The sequence below is a fragment of the Ascaphus truei genome, chromosome 5, assembly GCF_040206685.1.
Source record: "Ascaphus truei isolate aAscTru1 chromosome 5, aAscTru1.hap1, whole genome shotgun sequence".
Classification (NCBI taxonomy): Eukaryota; Metazoa; Chordata; class Amphibia; order Anura; family Ascaphidae; genus Ascaphus; species Ascaphus truei.
Genome location: NC_134487.1, coordinates 171,258,491 through 171,281,001, shown reverse-complemented (window position 1 = coordinate 171,281,001; position 22,511 = coordinate 171,258,491). Strand labels below are relative to the sequence as shown.

General features: G+C 47.8%; 1 protein-coding gene across 5 annotated transcripts in view; it reads left to right on the top strand.

The window, feature by feature from the left end:
• The window catches only part of FGFR1 (fibroblast growth factor receptor 1), a 94,586-nt gene that overhangs the window by 7,774 nt on the left and 64,301 nt on the right, over nt 1–22,511 (top strand). For all 5 annotated transcript variants that reach the window (XM_075601254.1, XM_075601253.1, XM_075601251.1 and 2 more), the window contains exon 2: nt 20,220–20,388. In XM_075601254.1, coding sequence (XP_075457369.1) covers nt 20,298–20,388 — 91 coding nt within the window. In that variant the 5' untranslated portion in view covers nt 20,220–20,297. The remainder of the gene's footprint in view (nt 1–20,219; nt 20,389–22,511) is intronic.

Below are 22,511 nucleotides of genomic sequence, written 5' to 3'. Positions count from 1 at the left end.
ATATTCTCCCCCCCTATTCCGCTTTCTAGTATTTTCAGCAATAGACCTGGATGCCAGATGGAGTCGATGGCCTTTTTAAAGTCAACAAAGCAAGCAAAGATTTTGCCCTTGTTGGCGTTGTGGACATGCTTATTGATTAGGCTGTGTAGGGTGTAGATGTGATCCGTGGTGCGGTGGTTTGGCAGGAAGCCTGTCTGGCTCTTACTCAGTACACTCTGCTCTGTCAGGAATGTGAGGATTCTGCTGTTCAAGATGCTGTTGAACAGTTTCCCCAGGGTGCTGCTGACACAGATGCCTCTCTAATTGGATGGGTCCAGTCTGTCTCCATTCTTGTGAATAGGGCCTATCAGTCCTTCGTTCCACAGTTTAGGGAAGTAGCCAGTAGTAAGGACCAGGTTGAACATTTTGAGTAGAGCTTCTTGTATAGATGCATTGCTGTATTTCAGCATCTCATGTAGAATGCCATCTGGTCCGCTGGCTTTCTTGTTTTTTATTAGTTTTCTTTGATTTCCTGGATTGTGATTGGTATGTCCAGGGGTTTTTGGTTATCTTTTATAATGTTCTCCAGTGATGTTTGTTTGGTGAGGATTTGTTTTTGTTCTTGTCAGGTTTTCGTCTGGGATTTCTTGGTAAAGGTCCTCAAAGTAGTTTTTCCAGATGTTGCCATTCTGAATGGCCTGGTGTCTGTTATTTTGTTTTGTATCCAGATGTTTCCAGGTTTGCCAGAAAGTATTTTCATCTAATGCTGCTTCAATTCTTTCTAATTGTTTGGCAATGTGGTTTTGTTTTTTCTTCCTTAGGGTGTGCCTGTAGTGCTTCAGGTGTTGGTGGTACCTTATTCGTAGTTCTGTATTGTTTGGGTCTCTGTGAGTTTTTGGTTTGATATTGTTCACAGGTTTTTTCTAAGGGTGTTGCATTCCTTATCAAACCATTTTTCTTTGATTTTGGTGTTTTGTTGTTGGTCTATTAGGGCTGTTTTTTTCAGGTTTGATTTCCTTGCTATTGGATGGAATATTTTGTTGCGATTTCTTACTGCCAAGTTTACTCCGTGTTTGTTCTGCTCGTAGTTTGTGCTCTGGAAGGTTTCCGACTTCTGAGCTGTTGATTGTATCTGTGTATGTTGCGAGGCTCTGTTTTGTCCATTTGTTGGTGGCTTTCAGGCTATGTAGGTTGGAGAGGGTTTTTTGTGTTGTGCTTGGTTGGTCTGGTCTCTTGATGATAAAGAGCAGGGTTTGATTGTGGTCTGGTATAGTTGATGCTGGTGTGACTATGAAAGCACTGATGGCTTGTGAGTCTGTCAGTGATCTGCCCAAAGAGTCTCCCCTTGTCCGTCCATTGATAATGTACCGTCCCAGACCGCGACACAGGTTCAGGAGCTCTTTACCGTTCTTGTTTATTGCGCTGTCGTAACTGTTTCTTTGGCGTGTCACAGAGCTATGACAGCAAGTGTCATTTCTAAAGATGTAGTTATTTCCATCTGTCGATATGTAGTCCTGTTCTGGCGTTTAGGTCTCCACATATCAGCACTTTACCCAGGGTCTTTTTACCCTCTGTCTGGAGGATCTCGAAGATGTCTGGTTTGTAGTATGGGGAGTCGGAGGGGGGGGGGATGTATGCTGCGCAAAGTTATGTGTCATATTGATGTGTGAACATGGAGCCTTTTATTTATAGCCACATATGGGTATCTCCTCTTTTCATTGGGGTTATTTGGCTTTTAAGCTCCTCCTTGTACCATATTATGATTCCTCCTGAATGGCGGCCTCGTTTCATACCTTTTTGTGTTTTTGGACTGGTACTAGGAGCTGCCTATAACCCATAGGTATGAGAGATATCTCCTCTGATTGGATCCAAGTTTCGCGGAGGATAAAAATGTCTATGTTCGTCATATTGTTTATGAAGTCTGGATCTTGTGGTTTAGAACCAAATGATGACGCATTCAGGCCCTGGATGTTCCAGCTGCTAATTTTAAAAAAAATCCCAGCTTGGATATTGTATAAGTTATATATCTTTTGCCTTCCAGTGAGTTAATTTGCAAGTGTTTTTTTTTTGTTTCTTTTGTTTGTTACTAGTCTTTGTTGATTCTATAAAATTGGGTACATTCATTCTTAGCATCTATGTACTTCTTTCTCTGCATATAGTGGTGTATGCTTGTTTGTGGTAATGTTGGTAGAATTATGCATACTTACATCAGTCTGGTGCAGATGGTAGTGAGCAGATCCTGGATTTCCTTTAGTTCATTGCTAGCAGTTAGTCTGGTTCTGGAGGTTGTTGGTGTGATGCTAGGTGGTTGTCCCAATGCTGCGGTCTATGTGAGTGTAGCCATGCATGTAAAATGGTCTACAGTTGTCTCCCCTGCTGGCAGTAAACCTGGTAAGTTACAGGGATGCCAGCAGTAATCATGGAGGTTTGCCCTCACACCCTGGTGAGGTGCCCTATGTATGGGTGGGAGTGGCTACATGCTCTGAGTCCACAGTTAGTGACATCAGAGCTGTGACAGCTCCTGAAGTATATAAGGCACAGCACTGCCCAAAGTTAGGTTGTTGCTGAGTTGTTGGAGGGCGTTGGGAATGAAGGATCCACTAGTGCAGTAACTAGTGGTCGATTTCTACATCTAACTTGATAAGAGCCAGGGACCTGGCACAGGGGTGACCTCCCTACGGGGAGAGGGGATCCCACTCCATTGGGAGGGCGTACCTGTCAAAGGGACAGCAAAGCAATATGTACGGCTGAGACAGCTGGCTGTGAAGGGCAGCTTGCTCATACATCAACAATAAAGATGCCCTGTTCAAAGACAACCCCACTGTGTGAGTGTGAAATTACTCTCCAGTGGAAGTCACCACCAAAAAGGAGTTCCTCATCAGGACCCTCTCCCTGCGGACGCATAGATCCTGATGAGGTGGAGGCGCTGCACGTGATATAGGTAGGACTCGCACACACTACTTCAGCTACCTGTCTGGATTGACAATCCCCGAATACCATCATGCGGGAGACTCAGGAGTCCTGTTGCCTACAGGTGCACCACCAGATACGACCATGTAAAGGGGGCTGGTTAGACCACACGGGCCAATATGAGATTGGGTGGGTCAAGCTAGAGGGAATACCCATTACATGAGTATACCTGTGACTCATGAGATCTGTACAGTCTGGGTCCATGGTGCAGTGTCCTGTCCTTCGGGGGAGTATTTGGATGTTCTCTCCAAGGTGACATCTTTCATGGTCTTTGCAAAGTAGAGCAAGCATTGCTGGTTGATGTGCACGTGGTCATATTGATGTTGGGCTATAATGGAGTCATGCTGAGCCAGGTGTACATGGGGGAGAGATGTGCATGTTTTTGCCAACTCTGTGTTGATGTTCTGGATGGTAACAGTTGGGATATCTCTTCTTGGTAGTAGGGTAGACATAATTATCTTTTTGGTGGGACATTTTTGTGGTGCTCTTTGCGCTACTCGTGTCAGATTCTCAACAAGATGCGTCTGCTGGGTGGGAGGTCATTGGTGCCTGTGTGGATGATGTATCCAGGGTTTCTGAAGTCTGGTTTGTTTAGAATATCCAGGGCTCTCTGTGTTGTGGGGCAGTGGATCATGGTTATGTGTTTTCCTGAAAATAGTCGCTCACTGTTCAGGTATCTTCCATTTGAGTCAATGAGTATTATTATGTCTGTGTTGTTCTGCATGGTGTCTGTTCTAGTTGTTGTGCTGTGCTCTCCAAGTGTGAATTGTTGTGGGTTGTTTTGGGGACAGTAGTCTTTATTGTTGAGCTGGTGGTTGGCCTTGAGTCTGTCTTTGTTCTTGCTCTTTCTATGACTGAGCTGGGGGTTTGCTCTGTGCTGTGAGTTACTGACTCCTGTCTTTGCTGGTTATCAGTGATTGTGGGCTGGTTGTCACTCTCTTGGGACTTTTTTTGTTGATGGGGTTTTTTTATTGCGTTGGTGTTAGAATGCAAGTCTCTGGGTTTTCTTTCTTATAAAATGATAGTATCAACCAATGTTTTACTTCGAGTTTCCTCAGTTAGTCTCTGATCTGCTTATTGTCCTGTTGCAGGGTTATAATAGTAGTTTTTTTGTTCTTGCATATTTGCCATGGATTCATTTTTTATTTGACTAATTTCTTCCCTTAGCTGGTCAGTGCTCATCTCTTGAGATTAAAAAAAAAATATTTATAAAACAAATGGCATCACCAACTGCACCTTCTCCTTTTTATGTCTCTCCATCCCTCTCTGTCCCCCTTCTCTCACACACACCCTATTCTCTCTCATTCTCTCTCCCCCCGCATCCCTCCATCCTCTGCCCCCGCATCCCTCCATCCTCTGCCCCCGCATCCCTCCATCCTCTGCCCCCGCATCCCTCCATCCTCTGCCCCCGCATCCCTCCATTCTCTGCCCCCGCATCCCCCCATCCTCTGCCCCCGCATCCCTCCATCCTCTGCCCCCGCATCCCTCCATCCTCTGCCCCCGCATCCCTCCATCCTCTGCCCCCGCATCCCTCCATCCTCTGCCCCCGCATCCCTCCATCCTCTGCCCCCGCATCCCTCCATTCTCTGCCCTCGCATCCCTCCATTCTCTGCCCCCGCATCCCTCCATTCTCTGCCCCCGCATCCCTCCATTCTCTCCCCCCGCATCCCTCTATCCTCTGCCCCCGCATCCCTCCATTCTCTGCCCCCGCATCCCTCTATCCTCTGCCCCCGCATCCCTCTATCCTCTGCCCCCGCATCCCTCTACCCTCTGCCCCCGCATCCCTCCGTTCTCTGCCCCCGCATCCCTCCGTTCTCTGCCCCCGCATCCCTCCGTTCTCTGCCCCCGCATCCCTCCGTTCTCTGCCCCCGCATCCCTCCGTTCTCTGCCCCCGCATCCCTCCGTTCTCTGCCCCCGCATCCCTCCGTTCTCTGCCCCCGCATCCCTCCGTTCTCTGCCCCCGCATCCCTCCGTTCTCTGCCCCCGCATCCCTCCGTTCTCTGCCCCCGCATCCCTCCGTTCTCTGCCCCCGCATCCCTCCGTTCTCTGCCCCCGCATCCCTCCGTTCTCTGCCCCCGCATCCCTCCGTTCTCTGCCCCCGCATCCCTCCGTTCTCTGCCCCCGCATCCCTCCGTTCTCTGCCCCCGCATCCCTCCGTTCTCTGCCCCCGCATCCCTCCGTTCTCTGCCCCCGCATCCCTCCGTTCTCTGCCCCCGCATCCCTCCGTTCTCTGCCCCCGCATCCCTCCGTTCTCTGCCCCCGCATCCCTCCGTTCTCTGCCCCCGCATCCCTCCGTTCTCTGCCCCCGCATCCCTCCGTTCTCTGCCCCCGCATCCCTCCGTTCTCTGCCCCCGCATCCCTCCGTTCTCTGCCCCCGCATCCCTCCGTTCTCTGCCCCCGCATCCCTCCGTTCTCTGCCCCCGCATCCCTCCGTTCTCTGCCCCCGCATCCCTCCGTTCTCTGCCCCCGCATCCCTCCGTTCTCTGCCCCCGCATCCCTCCGTTCTCTGCCCCCGCATCCCTCCGTTCTCTGCCCCCGCATCCCTCCGTTCTCTGCCCCCGCATCCCTCCGTCCTCTGCCCCCGCATCCCTCCATTCTCTGCCCCCGCATCCCTCCATCCTCTGCCCCCGCATCCCTCCATCCTCTGCCCCCGCATCCCTCCATCCTCTGCCCCCGCATCCCTCCATCCTCTGCCCCCGCATCCCTCCATTCTCTGCCCCCGCATCCCTCCATTCTCTCCCCCCGCATCCCTCTATCCTCTGCCCCCGCATCCCTCCATTCTCTGCCCCCGCATCCCTCCATCCTCTGCCCCCGCATCCCTCCATCCTCTGCCCCCGCATCCCTCCATCCTCTGCCCCCGCATCCCTCCATCCTCTGCCCCCGCATCCCTCCGTTCTCTGCCCCCGCATCCCTCCATTCTCTCCCCCCGCATCCCTCTATCCTCTGCCCCCGCATCCCTCTATCCTCTGCCCCCGCATCCCTCTATCCTCTGCCCCCGCATCCCTCTACCCTCTGCCCCCGCATCGCTCCATTCTCTGCCCCCGCATCGCTCCATTCTCTGCCCCCGCATCGCTCCATTCTCTGCCCCCGCATCCCTCCATCCTCTGCCCCCGCATCCCTCCATTCTCTGCCCCCGCATCGCTCCATTCTCTGCCCCCTTTCTCTATGCTTTCTCTGGCTCTGTCTGCTGTGGTTTCATGTTCTCCCAGGAGGATCGCTATTTTGTGGTTCTCTTCTATATTGTTAAAGTTCTTGATAAGAGCTGTGAGTTTCTCCAGGTGGGCACTCCTCACTTCAGAGTATTGTGTGCAATGCAGCAGGAAGTGTGTTTCATCTTCTACCTCTCCTAGCTCACATCGCTGGGACAATCTCATCTCCTGGGGCTTCCAGTTCTGTTTGTCTGCCTGTTTCTATTTCCAGGCTGTGGGCACTCATTCTGTACTGGCACATGGTCTGTCTCTGCTTTGTGTCTGGCACCCTACCTACTGAAGGTAACAGAGTGTATTCTCTCTGTAGGCTGTGGTAGGTCTCCAGCTTCTGTGAGCGCTGGATATTGTTTTCCCACATAGTCACATTCTTCATTTCTCTGGCGATTGAGTTGATTTGTTTTTTCGGCAGGATGTTGATTTGTGTGGGGTTTTGTTCTTGGAGTGAGAGGATAAGTTGTTTGATGGCACAGGGTTTTGTGAGGAGGTCCTGGTTTTTCATTGCTCTCTAGCAGTAAGACTGGATGACTGTTTAGGTGAGCCCAGAATGTCCGTGCTCTCTTCTGTACAGTGAGCAGTAGAGGAAAGTGGCCCAGCTCAGCTCGGCATGCATTGTTTGATGTTCATCGGAGAAGGTGTTTGCAGAATTCCAGATACAGTATTTTGGTTGGGCTGGTATCGCATTTTGTGGAGTCTGGGTATGTTACAGGGCCCCACAGCTCGCTGCCATACAGAAAGATGGATGTGTAGCTTGCTGTCTGTTCCAGTGCATTGTTATTCAGTGTGAATTGCGATATGGTTGGATGTTTTTTTTTTTTTTATGGAATACCATTATTCTGGCTTTGTCTAGGTTCACAGAGAGTGCCTAGGTGTGGCTGAATTTTTTTCTATTATTGCCAGTTTCTGTTTAAAGCCCTGTTCTGTTGGAGACAGCAGGAGCAGATCGTCTGCATATAGTGGAGACTTAATCTCTGTGCCAGCCAAGTTGAGCCCAGGTGCCGAGGAGGATTCTAGGGCTGCTGCAAGCTCATTGATGTATATGTTAAAAAAGTGTGGGACTCGGGCTGCAGCCCTGTCTAACTCTATGGCCTTGATGGAAGAAGTCTGTCCTTTTGGTATTAACGTTCACGCAGCATCTGTTTTCAGAGTACATACTTTTGAAGGTGTTGTATGTTCTCCCCCCTATTCCACTCTCTAGTATTTTCAGCAATAGACCTGGATGCCAGATGGAGTCGAAGGCCTTTTTAAAGTCCACAAAGCAAGCAAAGATTTTGCCCTTGTTTGTGTTTTAGACTTGCTTATTGATCAGTCTGTGTAGGGTGTAGATGTGATCCGTGGTGCGGTGGTTTGGCAGGAAGCCTGTCTGGCTCTTACTCAGTACACTCTGCTCTGTCAGGAAGGTGAGGATTCTGGTGTTCAAGATGCTGTTGAACAGTTTCCCCAGGGTGCTGCTGACACAGATGCCTCTCTAATTGGATGGGTCCAGCCGGTCTCCTTTATTGTGGATAGGGGTTATCAGTCCTTTGTTCCACGGTTCAGGGAAGTAGCCAGTAGTAAGGACCATGTTGAACATTTTGAGTAGATGCATTGCTGTACTTCAGCATCTCATGTAGAATGCCATCTGGTCCGCTGGCTTTCTTGGTTTTTATTAGTTTATTTTTTTATTTCCTGGATTGTATGTCCAGGGGGTTTTGGTTATCTTTTATAATGTTCTCCAGTGATGTTTTGTTTGGTGAATATTTGTTTTTGTTCTTGTCAGGTTTTCTTCTGGGATTTCTTGGTAAAGGTCTTCAAAGTAGTTTTTCCAGATGTTGCCATTCTGAATGGCCCTGCCTGTTATTTTTGTTTTGTATCCAGATGTTTCCAGGTCTGCCAAAAAGTATTTTCATCCAATGCTTCTTCAATTCTTTCTAAATTTTTAGCAATGGGGTTTTGTTTTTTCTTTCTAAGGGCTGTGACCCGCGGCGCGGGCGGCCGCACGAGCGTTCCCCACCAGCAGGGGAATCCTCCCGAGCCGGTCCCAGTCCCCCCTGGCTGCACAGCTCACTACACGCTGTGATGCATCAGCCGCCAGGGGATTCAAGAGAATTGTAATCCCAAGCGGCGACGCGTCACGTGGTGTGGCTGTGAGCCAATGAGGAGGGGAGGCTTCGGGGAGCGGGAAGGAGAGTGTGGAGGGAAAGCAGCGTGAGTGCCTGTCTGTGTGTGTATGTGTGTGCCTGAGTGCGTGAGTGCCTGTATGTGTGTGCGTGAGTGCCTGTCTGTGTGTGTATGTGTGTGCCTGAGTGAGTGCCTGTCTGTGTGTGTGTTAGCGTGTCAGCGTGTGAGCGTCAGCGTGTGAGTAGGGCAAGCCCGCAGCAGCTCCCTCCTGCAGCCCGGGAGCCCGAGCTCGTGGAGGGAGGGGGGGGAGTAGCGGGTAACATTGAAGACAATGTGTTGATTCTATAGGAAATGGGAACCTTTTTATGTGAATGTCTGTGTGCAGGGGTCTGCCTCTCAGGTGGTGCCCCGCTGGGGAGTGATTGCAGGACTTTAGGGGCAAGCAGTAATATTTTCTTGCATTTCCCTAGAAGAATATGGTTTTACACTGAGCCCGGGGGGGGGGGGGGTAGCGGGTCCCTCCGCTCAAACCACGCCCCCTTCCCACTCCTGCCCCCCTCCCGCTCCAGCTCCCGCTCCCTGCAGACCGCATATCGCGGTCTGTATCTGTCAGCGCGCCGCCTGTCTGCAGTGCAGGCGCGCTGACTGAGGGAGCGCGGGCCTTAGCCTAAGGCCTCGGGCATGGTCAGCGCTTATGCGCTGACCCGTGCTGAGGCGCGCTGCTGCTCGGCAGTGAGCCCCTGCAGCCCCAATGAGAGGGACTTTAGCAGGGGCTCGCTTACGCTTACGCAAGCGTGTGGAATCGTACGTCTTAGAAATTTTTTAAATTCAAGCGCCCAAGGGAGCGCAGGGCCGGTCACGTGAGCGGTTCGCCCAATGAGGGCGAACCAGCTCCGTGACGTCACTGGCCCGCCCCCCCGACATGCCCCCGGACGGCGCGCTAACCAAGGCCAGGGAAAGCACCCGCTTTCCCTCAGCCTCAGCGCGCCTCCGCACGGGCTGAATCACCATGGACTCAGCCTTAGGGTGTGCCTGTAGTGCTTCAGGTGTTGGTGGTACTGCATTTGTAGTTCTGTATTGTTTGACTCTGTGTTTTTGGTTTGATATTGTTCACAGGTTTTTTCTAAGGGTGTTGCATTCCTTATCAAACCATTTTTCTTTGATTTTTGTCGTTTGTTGTTGGTCTATTAGAACTATTCTGGTGTGACTATGAAAGCACTGATGGCTTGTGGGTCTGTATCAGTGATTGCGTAATCCACTACGCTAGTGCCCAGCACAGAGCTGTATGTGTATCTGCCCTGTCCTGGAACAGGGTTGTTTATATCAGTGTATTTTTTCCTGCTCTCTCTGCCAGCTCTCCCCAGCTAAGTTGCATGTTTTCCCTGTTCCAAGCAGCCAGTGCTCCTGTGTATATTGCAACATAGTTGCTACAAATAATACCCTTTACACAAGCCCCTAATCGGTTGCCCTGTCATCTTCCCAATACTGTACTCAGAGTTTGAGATTGGTTTAGCCCTCTCCCTGCCCTTCTCTGGTATTGTTATGCCCCTTGGCTTGTTCCTGTCTGGGAAGGAAAGTGTGCTCTCTTCATCAGCAAACACCGTGAGTAAGGCCAGGACTATGGTCAAAAAGACCGTGCTGACCTGCGCTGAGTGGATACATCATCCCTAATGAGCACGGCTTTAGATGGCGCTTCCGCAGGCGTGCAGAGGCTCGTGGAATTGCAGCCGACAGCACAATTTAATTTTTCCCGCTGAGGGAAGCGCAGGGCCAGTCACGTGACCGCCAAAAGCCAATGGCAGTCCGTGATGTCGGTAACGTGGCGCGCTAGCCCCGCCTCCCGCCCGGCTCACAAGACGCTCATGCAGGGACACAAAAAAGCTCCTGCTTGAGCAGGAGAGCATGAGCGTCAGCACTGCGAATGTCACCATGTCTGAGGCCTAAGACACATCTTCCACTGCTCCCTTAGAAAGGGATTACTTTTTACCTTCCCCTCAGAGAAGCACTCCCCCCCCCCCCCCCTCCCCATAACAGAGCACCATCTCAAGGCCAATTCTCCTCACAAGAGACATTTCCTATCATAATCTACATGCAAGTACTTTTATATTTCTGTTAACTCCACTCAATAAAGTTGAAGAAAATAGAAGGACTTTGTGTGCTTTAAAAGGGGCCCAGTTTATGCTACTTACTCACATGCCACAAGTGAGCCTGGGTCCAGATTATACCCAAAGAGTCTCCCCTTGTCCGTCCATTGATAATGTACAGTCCCAAACTGTGACACAGGTTTAGAAGCTCTTTACCGTTCTTGTTTATTGCGCTGTCATAGCTGGTTCTTTGGCGTGTCACAGAGCTATGACGGCAAGTGTCATTTCCAAAGATGCAGTTATTTCCATCTGTAGATATGTAGTCCTATTCTCTGCCTGTTCTGGCATTGAGATCTCCACAGATCAGCACTACATTCCATTAATTCTTAACATTGATGTACTTCTTTCTCTTCATATAGTGGTGTATGCTTGTTTGTGGTAATGATGTTGGTAAATTATGCATACTTACATCAGTCTGGTGCAGATGGTAGTGAGCAGATCCCGAATTTCCTTTAGTTCATTGCTAGCAGTTAGCCTGGTTCTGGAGGTTGTTGGTGTGATGCTAGGTGGTTGTCCCAATGCTGCTGTCTATGTGGGTATCCCTGTGTCTCATGAGATCTGTGTAGTCTCAGTCCATGGTGCAGTGTCCTGTTCTGCAGTGGGTATTTGGATGTTCTCTCCAAGGTGACATCTTTCTTGGTCTTTGCAAAGTAGAGCAAGCCTTGCTGGTTGATGTGCACATGGTCATATAGATGTTGGGGTATAATGGAGTCATGCTGAGCCAAGTGTACATGGGGGAGAGATGTGTATGTTTTTGCCATCTCTGTGTTGATGTTCTGGATGGTAACAGTTGGGATGTCTCTTCTTGGTAGTAGTGTAGACATAATTATCTTTTTGGTGGGACATTTTTGTGTTGCTCTTTGCGCTACTCGTGTCAGATTCTCAACAAGATGCCTCTGCTGGGTCGGTAGGTCATTGGTGCCTGTGTGGATGATGTATCCAGGGTTTCTGAAGTCTGGTTTGTTTAGAATATCCAGGGCTCTCTGTGTTGTGGGGCAGTGGATCATGGTTATGTGTTTGCCTGGAAATAGTGGCTCACTGTTCAGGTATCTTCCATTTGAGTCGATGAGTATTATTATGTCTGTGTTGTTTTGCTGTGCTCCCAGTTGCTCTCCAGGTGTGCATTGTTGTGGGTTGTTTTGGGGACAGTAGTCTTTATTGTTGAGCCGGTGGTTGGCCTTGAGTCTGTCTTTGTTCTTGCTCTTTCTATGACTGAGCTGGGGGTTTGCTCTGTGCTGTGAGTTACTGACTCCTGTCTTTGCTGGTTATCAGTGATTGTGGGCTGGTTGTCACTCTCTTGGAAAGCTTTTGTTAATAGTTTTTTATTTTGTTGCGTTGGTGTTACAATGGAAATCTCTGGGTTTTCTTTCTTATTGGTTGATACTATAATTTTATGTTTCTCCGAGTTTCCTCAGTTCTTCTCTGATCTGCTTATTGACCTGTTGCAGGGTTATAATAGTAGTTTTTTGTTCTTGCATATTTGCCATGTATGTTTTTTTTAATTTTATTTTACTAATTTCTTCCCTTAGCTGGTCAGTGCTCACCTCCTTGAGATTTGTTTACTTAACAAGTCTTCTTTGAATAGTGTGGAGTCCCTCTTCAGCTGGGACAGGCTCTCTGTGATAGTGCTGGTGGGTGGATATGATGTGCTGGTGCTTCATTTTATATATTTGCTGGTTGTGTTTCTGATTGGGACTCTATTTTTTGTGTGTATGTGTGTATTTCTTTGCTCTGTCACACTGTTTTCCTTATTTGAGGTAAGCCCCTTTTCTTCAATTCTGGCATGGACATTAAGTATAGGGAAAATACTCTCAAATTCCTGCAGACTGCTCTCACTGCCTTGGACCATGATGGTGCCATTGTGAAAAACATTTACAGTTAATATAGTGCTCTGTGACCCTTCCCCATCATGGATTTGTATTTGTCTTCCATGACAAATTCCTCCCTTTATGATTGTGTGTGCGTGTAGTATTTGCATATTGTAACGTGCCAGGCTGTAGTAGATTCGGCAAAGAAAAATAAGTTTGTTTTTATTTTTTTCTCCTCTGTATATGCAAATGAAAGTCTCTCTCAAATCAAATAAGCTTTATTGGCATGACGAAAGAACATTTCAGTATTGCCAAACAATGAATAATAAAGGGTGGGGTACAATGATTACACAGTACATGAATAATAGGAGGTAGGTTATTATGGTTACACAGTACCCTCTCCCTCTCATGCGCCCTCTCTACCTTTCATGCGCACGCTCTCTCCCTTTCTCCCTCTCAAGCGCGCTCTTTCCCTCTCTCCCTCTCATGCGCCCTCTCTCCCTCTCATGCGCCCTCTCTCCCTCTCATGCGCCCTCTCTCCCTCTCATGCGCCCTCTCTCCCTCTCATGCGCCCTCTCTCCCTCTCATGCGCCCTCTCTCCCTCTCATGCGCCCTCTCTCCCTCTCTCCCTCTCATGCGCCCTCTCTCCCTCTCTCCCTCTCATGCGCCCTCTCTCTCGCTCCCTGTTGTTGGGGCCTGACCTCTGGCTGGGCCCAGCTTCCAGCGCCGGCCACACACCCCCACCCCTCTACTGACAGACGCCGGGCCTGGCTGTAAGTGTCACCAAACGGCAACAAAAAGCCAAATGACAAACCCCACAGAATATAAACACCTCCTGTTCTTATTTATTTATAAAATGTTTTACCAGGAAGTAATACTGTGAGAGTTAACTCTCGTTTTCAAGTTTTAAGTTGTGTTTCATATATTTAGTGTCTGGGTGGTTAAAATGGAGTATGCATGCTTGTTGTGTTTTTTTTTTGTTTTTTTAGTGTGTGTGTGTGTGTGTGTGTGTGTGTGTGTGTGTGTGTGTGTGTGTGTGTGTGTGTGTGTGTAAAATATAAAAGGTTTGACATGCAGCAAGCTTAAGTTTATAGGGAACCATGTTAAATGGCTTTGAAGCAAAAGGTTGCATTTGCATGTCATTTCCCAGAATCCCTTGCTGCAGTGAAAGTGCTGGGTGATAATGGTGAAAGGCGGGGTTGCAGACCTGTCTAAGACATGCAAATGAGCAATAACCAAGAAAAAGACCATACTGCTCAGCCTATTACTAGTGACAATAATGAATAATAACAGGGTGCTATAGGAAAAACTGTAACTTATTGACAAAGTGGGTCCCAAGAGAACCCAAAAAAGTTCCTATATCTAGCACTCGCTGTGGCACACTTTGGGGCCCACTTTGTCAATATGCATACAGTAATATTTTCATTTGCTATATATATATATATCTATATATCTATATATCTATATATCTATATATCTATATATCTATATATCTATATATCTATATATCTATATATCTATATCTATATCTTGATCTTCATCGGGGTGAGATATTAACATTGTGTATTAAACTTCTGGGTGTATTGTTGCTTAAAAAAATGGTTCTGAAGAATAATTTGAGGAGCATATTTTGGTGGAGATTGGGCATTGTTGGGAGGATTTGTCAGTGAATGAGATTAGGCTAAAAAGTGATTTTACCCATTAGCCAATCCATTTATTAGATGGCCATTTCAGACCCCTCTTGCCACAAAGGCCATCTGCTTTGATGACTAGCCCTTGAAGTCGTCCTGCTAGGGAGAAACAGAAGGTTAGGTGTCAACAAACTCCAGGCCATATGATATAAACATTGAATTGTTTTCACAGATGTTCTGAGAGCCCCTGGAAAATATTAGGTTTCCAGCTGCAGGGGAGATAAAACAGAGACCGTAAAAGCACTCACCCATGTAACCCCAGACTCCCAATTTTATTTTTATTTTCTAACTAACTTTGACTTGGTAATCGTTCGATTTCCTTATACGTAAATAAAAATGTTAATTTCTCTTTTTCATCCTTATCACAGACTTGAGTCAAACTTGAATACACACGACATTTTTTCACAAGGATTTGGATAGGCTGCTTTTTTTATTTTTTTATTTTAATATCGATTGGAAATATGTAACCCATTAAACATTTTGCTGTTCTTGGCCCTACATTGGAGCCAGACTTTTAATCAGCCCATCGAAATCGATTATTGTACACAGTAATGTATTACTCAACTACTTGTTGGTCCAATAATAGGTATCATACTCCTTGTGTTACCGCATGGGAGAAAGGACCATCAAGGCTACCCACCCTTCTGCTTACTTTTTTTTTTATAATGTAAAGGTATTTATTTAAAAAATGTGCGTAACTTATGTCTGTGATTATAATGAGACTTATTAGTATCACCATGCAATATGCAGTATTTATCTGGGTAATAATGGATAGCAGCGGTCTTAAATTATTCCACGCTTTATTTATTTTTCCTAGAAATAGATCTTTGATGCTAATCAAATAATATCTGTTTCTTGTGTAGCCGTGTTTCCCCCTAAACAAAGTGGCTCACAGGTAGCCTAAGTCTCCGCCACAGGGAGCCTGGGATGATGCAATTTACGTCTCGTTGAAGCGCCTCCACCTGAGAGGGATCCCAGGTCCCAATGACAATAATCATCACACTCTTTGTATAAAACAATAACTTTTACTGGCACAGGAATAACTCTTAACGGTTCTAATGGTCACTAATATGGTACAACTACCCACCAAGCCTCGCACGGCCGTAACCCACGACCATGTAGCCCACACCGTGTCCCAAGATTCCCACGCCCAACCCCAATGTGTGAGACAGCGCTGCCCACTAGATGAGGTGTAACAATGGTTGCTGCACTTGGTGTATAGGTACCTGCCAAGTGCTCCAGCAGCCGGGCGTGCCGATTGGAAGACCAATAGGGATCTGCCGATCCAGTGATGTCATCCACGACGAGTCCGCCTCCGTGTGGGGTGGTATCCCGCTGGAGTGTCCCACACGAAGATAGTCTCTAAACCTTGCAGGGTGATCTGATCCCAGACCACAATCATCAGGGCTGATCAGCGTTGCAGCTGGGTCCCTGCACTTAAGCAGCTAACGGGGCAGTGTCCCTACCCAAGGGCCTTTAGCAGCTACAATCTTGACCTGTGAGTCGGGGCCTAGGGGGATGTCTGGCCTAGTGCAGGGGCCATAGACGTCCTGCACCTACAACCTCCCCTATCTGCGTCCCAGCTCCGACTGCCTATCTGACGTGAGCGCGCCAAATGTAACTAATCCCTGCAGGGGAATACTCCAGCCCTATTGGCCCTTGCGTGACGTGGTTAGTAGCTCCAGTGGCTGCTGAGAGCTGTAGTCCCTGGCAGAGCCTTTCCCTATTGATGCCGTGTGCGCCTAGCGTGCTGCACATGCGCGACTTGGTAATGGCCACCGCGACTCCTGCGCATGCGCGAACCTTGTAATGGCTGCCGTGACTCCTGGCACTCCACTGCGCATGTGCGAACCCTATGCAAGATGGCGGCGCCCTGCGGAGAAGGCCGTCGGTGCCTCCGGCGAGCCTGTCGCCACTTACACCACCCCGCAACCTCCCTCGCGTAAGCGGAGTAAAGAGGAGAACAGTAATAAAACTGGGGACCGAAGGGGACCGGGTTACACTTGTATAATGCCGACAGTGTATGCGGGATGCCCTCTCCCATAGAGCCTACATACTAATTTTGGTGCTTTTGTTTCAACTCTGCCCCTTCCTCCCTGTACATTGTTAGGTCCCATGAGCAGGGCCCTCGTTTTGTACCTCTTTGCCCTTATTTGGTATGGCCTATGTAATGTTTATCATTGTGTTAATTGTACTGCGCTGCAGAGTATTTTGGCGCTTTATAAATAAGCGATGACAGTCTGAGGAAGATAAAGTGATCTTTGGCCAAAGTCACAAGGAGCGATACTGGGATTTGAACCTGGCTGTCCTGCTTCAAACGCGGTGCATTCACTCGCTGAACTTCTTCAGCCCTATTTTAATATGAAACATTTCATGTATCTCAGTGATTTGCATAACGCCTCATTGTAATATTCACATTTGTGTTCATTTTTGAAAATACATAATAGACATTTGTAATTGGTAAAATTATTCCTATTTGTACATGCCAGTGTAACCAGTCTCGCACGGAGGCCCAAAAGGCAGAAATAGCTGTCTGTGGAGTAGGTTTACTGGCGATGCACTTGTTTAACCCAGGCTGTGGGGAAAAACTGTGTAATGCGGCAGGTATAAGCTGATGGGGATCCATGTTAAACTAGACATGAAGCAAAAGATGACACTCTGTGCTCATTTGCATGTCATTTCCCAGAATCCCTAACTGCAGTGGAAGCACTGTATGCTAAGTGATAATGGTGAAAAGCAGGGCTGCAGACCTGTCTGAGACATGTGAATGTGCTCACAAGTGGTATTTATATTTACTGTGTTTTGTACATGGTAATGTATATAACCTATGGCCAGGATTCGTCAAGTCTCAATGCTGGTTAGATTACACCCCAATCTGTCAGTTACTGCCATTAAATTCAGATTGGGGTGTCACACCCGCATTGCAGCTTGAGAAATCACGACCTATGTCTGTAATTATTAGAATTAGTCCTATTGATGATATTTTTTTTATAGTTGGTCATATTGGTATTCAACTTTACAGCACTGGGAGTCTGGTGGAAAACCCCAGCACTTCCGTGTCATGTGACCGCACCAGGAACAATCACATGACATGACTGGCACCCGGAAGCCAGAAACTTAAGTGAAGGGGGCTCCATTTCGATCGTTGCATTAGTGTGATCAGCTTGACCTGCCTCTAGGACAACACTGTAAAGGTTGTTTTCATTTAAATAACAAATGTCTCTAAATATAACTACTCCTATTGGTATTAATTTATTTGATGTGTATACCTGACGTCTATAATTATTAGCATTAGTTCTATTGATTTATTAATAGATGTATCTGTGTTTGTGTATAACCATCATTAGTCGTATTGTTCTACATGGATATATTTGGTATATTTAGCCGATGTCTGTAGCAACTAGTTCTGATGTTATTATTTATTGTATAACTGATGTTTGGTTATCATGTGTGTAACTGGTGTCTAACAATTAGTCTGGTGGTTGTTGTGATGTGTATAACTGGAGTCTCTAATGATGGGCCCAGCTGTTGGCTTGTGTGTAAACCTGGGGTCTGTAGTGATTAGCTCGGCTGTTGGCATGAGTCTGGGTATGTATGTCCAAGACCGTAAAAAGTCTGGACATCACCATTGATGGTATTCTCGCAATTGAAGAACAAGTCAAATAGATGGTCAAGACCTGCCTCTACCACCTCCACTCGATAAAGAGATTCAAAACTCTCCTTAGGGAACAAGACCTGTGGAAGACTACCCCACTCCATGACTACCTCTAGATTTGCCTATGGCAACTCATTGTCTCTTCATTTGCCAAACAACCACATCAATTGGTCACAACTATTCGGAATACTGCAGTCAAAACGACATCAGTGGAATCCTGAGAGAACTTTACTGGCTACCAATCAGATGGCGAATGGAGTTAAGTCCGCTTTTTACGACCTTCAGGGCCACACGCAGCCTAGCACCAATGTACATCTTGGAGCGCATTACTCCATATCCGGAAACAAGACTACCCCAATCAACCAACTACTCTGTCTTCCTCGGTTCAAATCCACCAGGATTGGAAAAAGCGCATTCTCGGCAGAAGGACCCAGACTCGTGTAGCCCTTGTACCCCTGGAGTACTGCAACTACGCGTGCTGCTAACAAGAGGCCTGAGCCTCCGCCACGGGGAGCCTGAGGTATACTTATACAAGGTGCAGCGCCTCCACTGGCGAGGGATCCCAACAAGGTGGGAGTGTTGCCTCACCAGAACCAATATACACAGAAAATACACTCGCACTTCAATAAAAACAGTATTTACTAAGCATTATAATAATAACCTTTACATAGACATCAGTGCATCATTTCCCTTGTTCAGCATGGTACCACCCCACATGTCAATCATGCAATACTCTCAGTCCTTTCCGTAGCAATGTGCTTGGGCACTTAACCCCTGAGTGTCCACAAACAATAGTGTACGTGTGAGGGATAACGCTTCCCTTGGTTGGGGCCCGGTGGTGCACTTAATATACCTCCTTGGTCATAGTCCTGACCAGGATAATCCTCAGTAATCAGCACTCTGCAACGTGGTCCCGCGGCGCAACGCGCTGCTCCTTGCAAGAATGATTCCATTGTCTGACTCCTCTGGGGAGGGATCCCCAGCCGGATGATCCTTTGAGAACAGTCTCTGCTATTGAGTTCAGATCTCCTTTCAGCTGTCAAGCTGCACTGGCATTCAGAAAATGTCCTGCAGCATATCTCTCTCTATTGCTACAGTGGAAAGAGTCCCTGTCATAAGGCCTTTCCCTATACCAAGCACATAGAACACTTCTACAGTGGCTCAGGGAACTAACTGGGCCCTGGGGGGATTACCTCTGGCCTAGTCCCTGGAGCACAGCTCCGTGGACACAACCTGTACCTTCAGGTTCCTGGTTCTGACTTCTCATTTCCTGTCCCAGTAGGCAGTAGTCTTTCCTCCCTTCAGAAGCAATCCAGCCATCCCATTGGCAATAGTGTCACCTGGCAGCTTCTCCCTAAGCATCTCTTTGCTGCCTGATTAACATTGGGACTTCTTGCGCACAGGACACTGCGCATGCGCGACTCTAATGGCCACCACGGGGTGCCCTTCGCATGCCTTACCAGCAAGAACCTCTATCTCGCAATCGCCACTTCTGCGCATGCGCGACTCTTCATGCACATGGTGGCACCCTGCGGAGGGAGCCGCCGGCGACTCCATCGCCCTGCCAGCACATCCCCACATATAGAGGGTAAGGAGGGGGGAAACACGGGAGCGCGGGGGGGCCGGAGGGGACCTGGCTACACTCGGTAACAACTTGCTTATCAACATGAGGAAAGCTCCCACCTTCCAAGTTTTCAAGAAATCACTCAAGACCCATATCTTCTGTGATTCTCTTCTCTCTGGGCACTAGCTTTAAATGCTCGCCATATTGACCTGCGCTGTGAGACCCTCGAGTCCTTAGAACAGGGGCACACAAAGGTGTTTTTTTTTTTTTGCTGGGCGCCCTGCCCCCCCCTGTGTGCTGGCTCTAGAGCTTGCGCCATCCCCCCCCCCACGCAGAAGTGACCTGGCGTCAAATGACCCGTGACGTCATTTGACACCGCTTTGATATGGAGATGTGACCAGAAGCAGGCTGAATCCCAGTAAGTTGAAGTTGTAGAGAGCTCGCGCGGTCCCCTGGCATTTAATTTAAATGCCTCAGGGAAGAGCGTGGGGCCTCTGCAACCGCCCGCGCCCCCCCACCAGAAAAATCCTGCGCCCCCAATTTGCACACCACTGCCTTAGAACACACAATACATCAATGCTTGTTTGTTTCCTAATTTGTGCAACTGGATCTGTAATTATTAGTCGTGTGTATATCTGGGGTCTGCAGTGATTTTGTGTGTGTGACATGCAGGTTTGCAGTGACTAGTCCACCTGTTTAGTGTGCAACTGTTGGTCTGCAGTGATTTAATGTGTATATCTTTTATTTAAATGGTGCCATCCATGTACTTGGCGCTTCACCGCAGTAATATACGTGATTTAATGATATAATGCATAATGGTAATACGCACTCGAGACATAAGAGACCTACTGTGTGCTCATTTGCATGTCCATTTCCCAGAATCCCTGGCTGCAGAGGAAGCACTATGCAAAGAGATAATGGGGAAAGGCAGGGTTGCAGACCTATGCATGTGCTCACAAGTGATATTTGTATTTGAGACATAAAAGTAACATTAGGAAAAAGGCATCCCTGCCCCGAAGAGTTTACAATCCAAATCTCAGTCCGGCTGTTGTGTGTGTTACCGGGTTATGTGTGTAACTGAGGTCTGTTCTGCCTTCCCTAGGAGCTGTGTGAGACTTGTCTCCTCCCCCTGACACTGGAGGCCTCATGGGTTCCCACGGCCTACACTAGCCGTGCTGGGATGTTCTCCGGAAGGTTTCTCCTTTTCTGGGGTGTCCTGCTTGGTGCTGCTCTATCTGCCGCCCGGCCCCCGCCCACTCTACCGGACCAAGGTAAGGACAAACTTGAGTACTGTGATGGGGGAGCCGGAGCTATTCTGGATTGATTTGCTGAACATATTGATAAATGTGTGTGTGTGTGTCTAAAATATAATCCCTGGCGCCTGTGCTATGAATCGCACTGGCTGGCCTGTCAGTCACCGCTGCAACAGCGCTCCCTTGCATGCGTTCATGCCTGATGCTGCTTTGCAGTCGCGCTGTGAGCAGTGGTGACTGACCACTCAGCCACCCCCGCACCGCTTAATGTGGAGGGCATGTAGCAGAGGCGCTTAAGGGCTGGGAGCCAGTTTTAGCGGCCTAGGACTCTGCCCACCCCTGCTCTCAATTCACACTGTGGCAGGGGGAGGTGTGTGTGTTTGTGTCAGTGTTCGTGTCCGCTTAACAAAATGCTGGCTGCTTCCTAAGTATTTTAGATGCTAGTCCGCCCCTGATCTGTATGTGGAAAGATTTACTTTCTCAGAACTCTGCTCTGTGCAGGACCGAAACGTTGAGGTCTTTGAACCAAGCCTCTTATATTTTTGCAAATTCTGTGAGTGCTTGTCATTCGTCTAGTGTATATACTATTTTTTCCTATTCTTTATGTACCCAGGCATTGTATTATATGGCTGTGAGTACACACCAATTTTGGATTTCTATATGCATACGTACACACACATTGGGGTTGCCCATATAGCACTAGAAGCTGTGTATAGAGGAGCAGGTTCCCAGCCCCCGGGTGCACACACATAATCCTGCACAGACTTCCTGCTCTACCTTTGTCCCGATGAAGGCCTGCCTTTCTATAGCCGCAGGGCCTTCTCACTAATCTTATGGGTAAACAGCCTGCATACCACTATGACACTATACAAGTGCCAGAGCAGAGCCTGGGGCTACTGATAGCATTATACACTCAAACATACTTCTGACAAGGAAAGCATTCAGGGGAACAAACATTGTTACATTTGTGTGTCTAATTTTGGAAAAGCGCAAATAAACAGTGTGTAGACCTGTCAAAAATGATTTATTCAATAAAAGACTAAAAGAATACACTCACAGGAATACTTGTTTATAGGTCCCTTAGCCCATCTAGGATCGTGCACCTCCCATCCAGCGGGTCCACTGTATGTACATACACACACGCACACACATACACACACGCACACACATACACGCACGCACATACACACACGCACATACACACACGCACATACACACACGCACATACACACACGCACATACACACACGCACATACACACACGCACATACACACACGCACATATATACACACGCACATATATACACACGCACATATATACACACGCACATATATACACACGCACATATATACACACGCACATATATACACACACACATATATACACACACACATATATACACACACACATATATACACACACACATATATACACACACACATATATACACACACACATATATACACACACACACACATATATACACACACACACACATATATACACACACACACACATATATACACACACACACACATATATACACACACACACATACATACCATACACACAGCAAATAAAAATATTGTGTGTACTGTATATATATATATATATATATATATATATATATATATTATATAATTTACAAAGCAAGTATAAACCAACCTCACACTAATGATACTCATAAAGGTTGAATCATGTCTGTGAGTGGTTTGACTTGCTTTGCTAATCCCATGCTGTGCTTAAAAGCTGTGTGAACGGCAATGCATTTGCTTAAATTGGCTCCATGTCAATGGATATTCCAGGCAAAAGGTGACACATTGTGTGCTCATTTGCATGTAATTTCCCAGAATCCCTTGCTGCAGTGAGAGAACTGTATGCTAGGTGATAATGGTTGAAAGGCAGGGTTGCAGACGTGTACGTGTGTGTGTGTGTGTGTGTGTGTGTGTGTGTGTATATCTCTCTATATATCTATATCTATCTCTAAAGATGTCTGCACAATCCTCTGTGATAGATTGAATGGCCTGTTACTCCACCAGAGACAGCCAATTAGACTACAGATCCCTCCCCCTCTGTGATAGGCTGACCAGCCTGTCACTCACCCGAGACACCGTGTGCACATGGGGCAGGAGGGAATGCAA